Genomic DNA, 8457 nt, shown 5'->3' on the forward strand with positions numbered 1-8457 from the left:
CTCTACTCCTCACTGGTTCTGTTCTGCATTTCCTTCCGTATCATTCATTCCAGTATGTTGTTATTCTACTGTGTAGAATAACAGTGTGTAGAATGTTATTCTACATACGGTGTACGCCATACACATTTTGTCCAGATCTTCTTGCAGGCCATTTCTATTGGTTAAGTTTCCTATCTTCCCTAGTAGCTGTGTATGTGTGAGTGTGATGATCTCACTTTTCATGCCTCTGGTTGTCTAATGCAATGACTCCTGACCTATTTCCCTATCATGCCTGCTTTTAAAGTTTTGAATGGAGTTTGCCTCTACAACCTACTCCTTTAATTCATGCCATTTACCCATTACTCTTACACTGAAGGAAAACTTTCTAACACCTCTATGACACATTTCAAGCTTACATCCGTGACCACCTGCAGGAGACCAAGGTAAAGGGAGTGACCCCCTAGAGGAGACCTAGGTGACAGGAGTGACTACCTGGGGGAGACCAAGGTGATGGGAGTGATCACCTGGAGAAGATCAAGGTGAAGGAAATGACCACAGGGAGGAGACCAAAGTGAAAGGAGTGACCACGCACCTGCCAGGATGCCGGGCTGAGCGAAGATGGAGACCTGTCGTTCATCCGTTACAGTCGTGTGGATCTGTATATTGCCCTCCATGTCGGAATTGTCGGTTAGCGTGGGAGGGGGGGTGGTGGGCGGCTGCTCTTCCACTGTCGGACTCCCACTCTCGTCTATAATGATCTGTTCAAACAACATTTCATCAGCAACAGAAACATTGTAATACATTTTAATATCACCGAACCTCACTATTCACAACCTCGTAAAAAAAAAATAAAGCCAGGGTATAGGTACAAAATTCTTTTGCATTTATTAAAGGCTGTCATTGCCATTGTAATTAAAATGCTTGATTATTTATTGACGACAAAAAAATAACAAATAATAATAATTTGTGAAACAAATGACCAAGAGCTGTAAATAAAGAGTTGACAAGGGTTAATTTAGTATGGACAAACAGAGGGAGGGTTGAGAACAATGGTTGGGGAGGAGGGGGTAGGATAGTCTCCCACACCAGGGAGAGCCGGTCGACAGCACGCTGGACTTGTGATCCTGTAGGTCCCGGGTTCGATCCCAGGGCGCCGGCGAGAAACAATGGGCAGTCTCTCTTTCACCTTATGCCCCTGTTACCTAGCAGTAAAATAGGTACCTGGGTGTTAGTCAGCTGTCACGAACTGCTTCCTGGGGATGGAGGCCTGGTCGAGGACCGGGCCGCGGGGACACTAAAGCCCCGAAATCATCTCAAGATAACCACACACACCACACAACAACACAAGATGAGGTTTCCAATTTGCTTTCCGTTCACAAATTGGTGTCCTTATTCTTGGAGCACAGGAGACACACTCCCACACCACCTCACCACAGAACACCTTCACCTACCTCCTCTATGACCTCTTCTCTGTGACTGACGTCGTCCTCCTTGAAGATGGGGTCGTGGTCCTCAGTGTGAACGAGCACTTCTGTGAAAAGAAGATTACCACTAATGAATGATCAAAACAAACAAAAATTGAAATATTATGAGCACAATTCCCATGTGCTTTGTACCTTTATTTATTGCTAAATAAAGCTAAATAAATTTATTGCTAAATAAAGCTAAATAAATTTATTGCTAAATAAAGCCTTTATTTAAAATTCAGATATTTAAAAATTTATTTAAAATTCAGATATTTAAAAATTTATTTAAAATTCAGATATTTAAAAATTTATTTAAAATTCAGATATTTAAAAATTTATTTAAAATTCAGATATTTAAAAATTTATTTAAAATTCAGATATTTAAAAATTTATTTAAAATTCAGATATTTAAAAATTTATTTAAAATTCAGATATTTAAAAAAAAAAGTAAATAAAATTATTTAAAATTTTATCTCCAAATGTTTAAAATTAGCTAAACATTTCATTTAAAAACTTTAAAAGATAACAAATGGGAGATAAAACCCTCCTTAAAACAGACGGATGACAGACGGATGGACGCACGCATCGCACGCATCGCACTTTGTATACTACCTATGTCAGACCAATCCTGGAGTATGCAGCCCCAGCATGGAGTCCATATGTAGTCAAGCATAAGACCAAACTGGAAAAAGTTCAAAGGTTTGCCACCAGACTAGTACCCGAGCTGAGAGGTATGAGCTACGAGGAGAGACTACGGGAATTAAACCTCACTTCGCTGGAAGACAGAAGAGTTAGGGGGGATATGATCACCACGTACAAGATTCTCAGAGGAATTGACAGTGTAGATATAGACAGGCTATTTAACACAAGGGGCACACGCACTAGGGGACACAAGGTGGAAATTGAGTGCCCAAATGAGCCACTACAGATATTAGAAAGAATTTTTTTAGTGTCAGAGTAGTTGACAAATGGAATGCATTAGGCAGTGATGTGGTGGAGGCTGACTCCATACACAGTTTCAAGTGTAGATATGATAGAGCCCAATAGGCTCAGGAACCTGTACACCTGTTGATTCACAGTTGAGAGGCTGGACCAAAGAGCCAGAGCTCAACCCCCGCAAGCACAAATAGGTGAGTACAAGGTGCTCCAGTGGATAAGGGAGTATCTAAGCAACAGGAAACAGCGAGTAACTGTGAGGGGAGAGACATAAAAGGGGCAAGATGTCACCAGCGGAGTCCCACAGGGCTCTGTACTTGGACCCATCCTGTTTCTAATATATGCCAACGACCTTCCAGAGGGTATAGATTAATTTTTCTCAATGTTTGTTGATGATGCAAAAATTATGAGAAGAATCAAGACAGATGAAGATGGAGACTACAGGACGACCTGGACAAACTGATGGAATGGTCTAGAAAATGGCTACTAAAGTTCAACTCAGGAAAGTGTAAAGTAATGAAATTAGGCGAAGGGAGCAGAAGGCTGAACACAAGGTACCATCTGGGAGGTGATATCCTGCAAGAGTCATATAGAGAGAAAGATCTGGGGGTTGATATCACACCGAACCTGTCCCCAGAGGCCCACATCAAAAGGATATCATCAGCGGCATATGCTAGACTGGCCAACATAAGAACTGCCTTTTAGAAACTTGTGTAAGGAATCGTTCAGGACCCTGTATACCACTTATGTAAGACCAATCCTGGAGTATGCAGCTCCAGCCTGGAGTCCATACCTAGTTAAACACAAGACAAAGTTAGAGAAGATTCAGAGGTATGCCACCAGACTCGTCCCGGAACTGAGAGATATGAGCTACGAGGAAAGGCTAAAGGAGCTGAATCTCACATCCCTGGAAAACAGAAGAGTAAGGGGGAGACATGATAACCACCTACAAAATTCTCAGGGGAATTGACAGGATGGACAAAGACAAACTCTTCAGCACGGGTGGGACAAACTCTTCAGCACGAACAAGGGGACACAGGTGGAAACTTAGATAAAATGGAAAACGTTGAGAGGTATGCCACTAGGCTAGTCCCAGAAATAAGAGGCATGAGTTACGAGGAAAGGCTGAAGGAACTGCATCTCACGTCGCTGGAAGACAAAAGAGCTCGGGGAGACATAATCACCACATATAAGATTCTCAGGGGAATTGACAGGGTAGACAAGGATGGATTATTTAACACGGGTGGTACATGCACAAGGGGACACAGGTGAAAGTACCCAAATAAGCCACAGGACGTTAGAAAGAACCTTTTCAGTGTCAGAGTAGTTAGTAAATGGAATGCATTAGGCAGTGATGTGGTGGAGGCTGACTCCATACACAGTTTCAAATGTAGATATGATAGAGCCCAATAGGCTCAGGAACCTGTACACCAGTTGATTGACGGTTGAGAGGCGGGAGCAAAGAGCCAGAGCTTAACCACCATAAGCACAACTAGGTGAGTACAACTAGATGAGTACACACACACATGCACGCACACACTTACATTAAGAACGACACACAGATATTTTTAATGACAATTCTGCACTCAATATTCAGGCGTGCACATGTCCCCAAACACATCACCCCGTCCTCTGAATACCTTATTCTCAACTGAAATGATTTAATTCCAGGGTGTGTAACTCATTCCCCCGTGTGGAATGGGGCGGAGCCTCTCATTCCCAGTCATATGTTATCCTTAACGTGTAGACACTCATGTCCAAGTTATCATTGAATTTTTAAATTTTCAGGTTATCTTGAGATGATGGTTATCTTGAGATGATTTCGGGGCTTTAGTGTCCCCGCGGCCCGGTCCTCGACCAGGCCTCCACCCCCAGGAAGCAGCCCGTGACAGCTGACTAACTCCCAGGTACCTATTTACTGCTAGGTAACAGGGGCATTTAGGGTGAAAGAAACTTTGCCCATTTGTTTCTGCCTCGTGCGGGAATCGAACCCGCGCCACAGAATTACGAGTCCTGCGCGCTATCCACCAGGCTACGAGGCCCCATCTATCCACCAGGCTACGAGACGAGGTCAGCGGCAGGGCTAGCTAGCTAGCTGTATTCACCTAGTTGTGCTTGCGGGGGTTGAGCTCTGTTCTTTCAGCCCGCCTCTTAACTGTCAATCAATCAACTGTTACTAATTAATAACAAATTCCCCCCCCCCCACACACACACGCTCGGGAAGCAGCCCGTAACAGCTGTCTAACTCCCAGGTAACTATCTACTGCTGGGGTAACAGGGGCATCAGGTAAAAGAAACTTTCGCCCATTGTTTCTCGCCGGCGCTGGAAATCGAACCCCGGACCACAGGATTACGTGCCCAACGTGCTGTCCACCCAGCCACCGGCCACCCTGTGTGTGTGTGTGGGGGAGGGGGATGTATATTTTTTTATGTATGATGATGAGGGTGATCTCACAGCTACTTGAATCATTACGACAAAGTCACTGAGGCTATAGGAAGAAGTAACAGAATACAGATGTGATATACACGGACTTCGCAAAGGCATTCGATAAATGTGACCATGGCGTGATAGCACACAAAATGAAGTGAATGGGAATAACCGGTAAAGTCGGACGCTGGATACTCAGTTTTCTGTCAAACAGGACTCAGCGAGTAACAGTCAACCATATAAAATCGAGCCCAAGCGCAGGTAAAAGCTCTGTACCTCAGGGTACAGTCCTTGCACCGCTGCTTTTCCTTATTCTCATATCAGATATAGACAAAAATACAAATCACAGCTTCGTATCATCCTTTGCAGATGACACAAAAATCAGCATGAAAATTACCTCTGTTGAAGACATTGAAAATCTATAAGCAGATATTAATAAAGTTTTCGACTGGGCAGCAGAAATTAACATGATGTTTAACAGTGATAAATTCCAGGTACTCAGGTACGGGTAAAATTAGGATCTTAAACATAATACAGAGTACAAAATGTAATCAAATCTGCCCATAGTAGGAAAGCAACATGTTAGGGATTTGAGAATAATGATGTCTGACGACCTAACGTTTAGGGAGCATAACCAAGCAAATATTGCATCAGCCAGAAAAATGATCGGATGGATTACGAGAACTTTCAAATCCAGGGATCCCATCACAATGGTTGTACTCTTCAAGTCACTTGTGTTGTCCCGTCTTGAGTACTGCTCAGTACTCACTTCCCCCTTCAGAGCAGGAGAGATTGCTGAAATAGAGGGAATACAGAGAACATATACGGCACGCATAGACGCGATAAAGCACCTAAATTATTGGGATCGTCTCAAAGCTCTCCAAATGTACTCTCTAGAAAGGAGACGAGAGAGATACCAAATAATATACACCTGGAAGATACTGGAGGGCCAAGTACCAAATCTACACAGTAAAATAACAACGTACTGGAGTGAACGATATGGAAGAAAATGCAGAATAGAGCCAGTGAAGAGCAGAGGTGCCATAGGCACAATCAGAGAACACTGTATAAACATCAGAGGTCCGCGGTTGTTCAACGTCCTCCCAGCGAGCATAAGAAATATTGCCGGAACAACCGTGGACATCTTCAATAGAAAACTAAATAGTTTTCTTGTGTGCCGGACCAACCGGGCTGTGGTGGGTATGTGGCCCTGCGGGCCGCTGCAAGCAACAGCCTGGTGGACCAAACTCTCACAAGTCAAGTCTGGCCTCGGGCCGGGCTTGGGGAGTAGAAATCCCAGAACCCCATCATGTAGGTATATATATCACTCGGGAATTATGGCACTGATTGTACAACCCAGATGAGGGCACTGACTTCACCGTCGCGAACGGTGTTATCATAATTCCTACACGAATACACCTTCGTATTTCACGGTCGTCAACGGTGAACTTCCTTCACACCCGAGACCAGCCTCCTTATTTTGCACTCGCAATATTATGCAGAATGCCCCCGTTGAAGAAGAGAGGTGCAACAGATACTCTGAGAGAGAACTCTATCAACATCAGAGGCCCGAGACTGTTCAACACGCTTCCACTACACATAAGGGACATAACTGGCCGACCCCTCACAGTGTTCAAGAGAGAACTATCAACATCAGAGCCCCGAGACTGTTCAACACGCTTCCACTACACATAAGGGACATAACTGGCCGACCCCTCACAGTGTTCAAGAGAGAACTATCAACATCAGAGGTCCGAGACTGTTCAACACGCTTCCACTACACATAAGGGGCATAACTGGCCGACCCCTCACAGTGTTCAAGAGAGAACTATCAACATCAGAGGTCCGAGACTGTTCAACACGCTTCCACTACACATAAGGGGCATAACTGGCCGACCCCTCACAGTGTTCAAGAGAGAACTATCAACATCAGAGGCCCGAGACTGTTCAACACGCTTCCACTACACATAAGGGACATAACTGGCCGACCCCTCACAGTGTTCAAGAGAGAACTATCAACATCAGAGGCCCGAGACTGTTCAACACGCTTCCACTACACATAAGGGACATAACTGGCCGACCTCTCACAGTGTTCAAGAGAGAACTATCAACATCAGAGGCCCGAGACTGTTCAACACGCTTCCACTACACATAAGGGGCATAACTGGCCGACCCCTCACAGTGTTCAAGAGAGAACTATCAACATCAGAGGCCCGAGACTGTTCAACACGCTTCCACTACACATAAGGGACATAACTGGCCGACCTCTCACAGTGTTCAAGAGAGAACTATCAACATCAGAGGCCCGAGACTGTTCAACACACTTCCACTACACATAAGGGACATAACTGGCCGACCCCTCACAGTGTTCAAGAGAGAACTATCAACATCAGAGGCCCGAGACTGTTCAACACGCTTCCACTACACATAAGGGACATAACTGGCAGACCCCTCACACTGTTCAAGAGAGAACTGGATAAACACCTCCAAAGGATACCTGATCAACCAGGCTGTGATTCATACGTCAGGCTGCGAGCAGCCGCATCCAACAACCTGGTTGACCAGACCACCAACCATGAGGCCTGATCAGAGACTGGGCAGCGGGAACTTTGATCCCCGGAACCATCAATAGGTAGTCAACAGATAGGTAATATGAATGGACCAGAATCACCTAAATCAGCAGATATAGTCACCTACCCTACACAAGGGAGGTAGCCAAGCCTGGGCTAAACACTACAGATCACTCGCACAAACATTACACATAATTATCGCTTTTGAAAGAGTGATTAAAAGTCACATCTCCAGTTTTATGGAGAACAGTGACCTACACAACCCAGGCCAACATGGACTTAGAGCGGGAAGATCTTGCCTTGTTCAATTACTCAACCACCATAACAGAATCACGGAAGGGTTAGAAGAAAGAACAAAATACAGCTGTAGACACAGACATTGCAAAGGTCTTTGATAAGCATGAGGAGGGAGAGAGCCTACTGCATGAGATCAATGGGGAATAACAGGTAAAGTAGGCCCTTAGTAATAGTAAAGTAGGCCCTTAGTAATAGTAATGTAGGTCCTTAGTAGAAGTAAAGTAGGTCCTTACACAACTAGCGGAGGCAGACTCCATACACAGTTTCAAATGTAGATATGATAGAGCCTAATAGGCTCAGGAATCTATACACCGGTTGATTGACGGTTGAGAGGCGGGACCAAAGAGCCGAAGCTCAACCCCCGCAAACACAACTGGGTGAATACTGCTTTTTCTCTCATTCTCATATCAAATACAGACAAAAATCTCACACCTTCGTGTCGTCCTTTGCAGACGACACAGAAATCAGTCTGAAAATTACTTTTGTAGAAACATGGAAAAGCGAAAAAAACATGTTTAGCAGTAATAGATCCCTAGAACTTATGTATGGTAAAAAAGAAGAACGAATTATAGGGTACAAGACATAATTAGATCTGTATGAGACCGCCTGAAATATTGGATCGCCTCGAAGCCTAAAATATTAGAACCGCCTCGAAGCCTAAAATATTGGAACCGTCTCGAAGCCTAAAATATTGGAACCGCCTCGAAGCTCTCCAAATATACTTTAAAAGCATTTATAAACAGCTTTTGCTCGTTACAATATATACACAAATATTGGCATT

General features: G+C 44.2%; 1 protein-coding gene across 1 annotated transcript in view; it reads right to left on the reverse strand.

Moving 5' to 3' along the window:
* The window catches only part of LOC123758317 (syndecan), a 453223-nt gene that overhangs the window by 6677 nt on the left and 438089 nt on the right, over positions 1 to 8457 (reverse strand). Inside the window, exons 3-4 of the mRNA XM_045742546.2 lie at positions 1431 to 1510; positions 572 to 737 (exon numbers count right to left, since the gene is read on the reverse strand). Coding sequence (XP_045598502.2) covers positions 572 to 737; positions 1431 to 1510 — 246 coding nt within the window. The remainder of the gene's footprint in view (positions 1 to 571; positions 738 to 1430; positions 1511 to 8457) is intronic.

Source organism: Procambarus clarkii, chromosome 11, assembly GCF_040958095.1.
Source record: "Procambarus clarkii isolate CNS0578487 chromosome 11, FALCON_Pclarkii_2.0, whole genome shotgun sequence".
NCBI classification, from domain to species: Eukaryota; Metazoa; Arthropoda; class Malacostraca; order Decapoda; family Cambaridae; genus Procambarus; species Procambarus clarkii.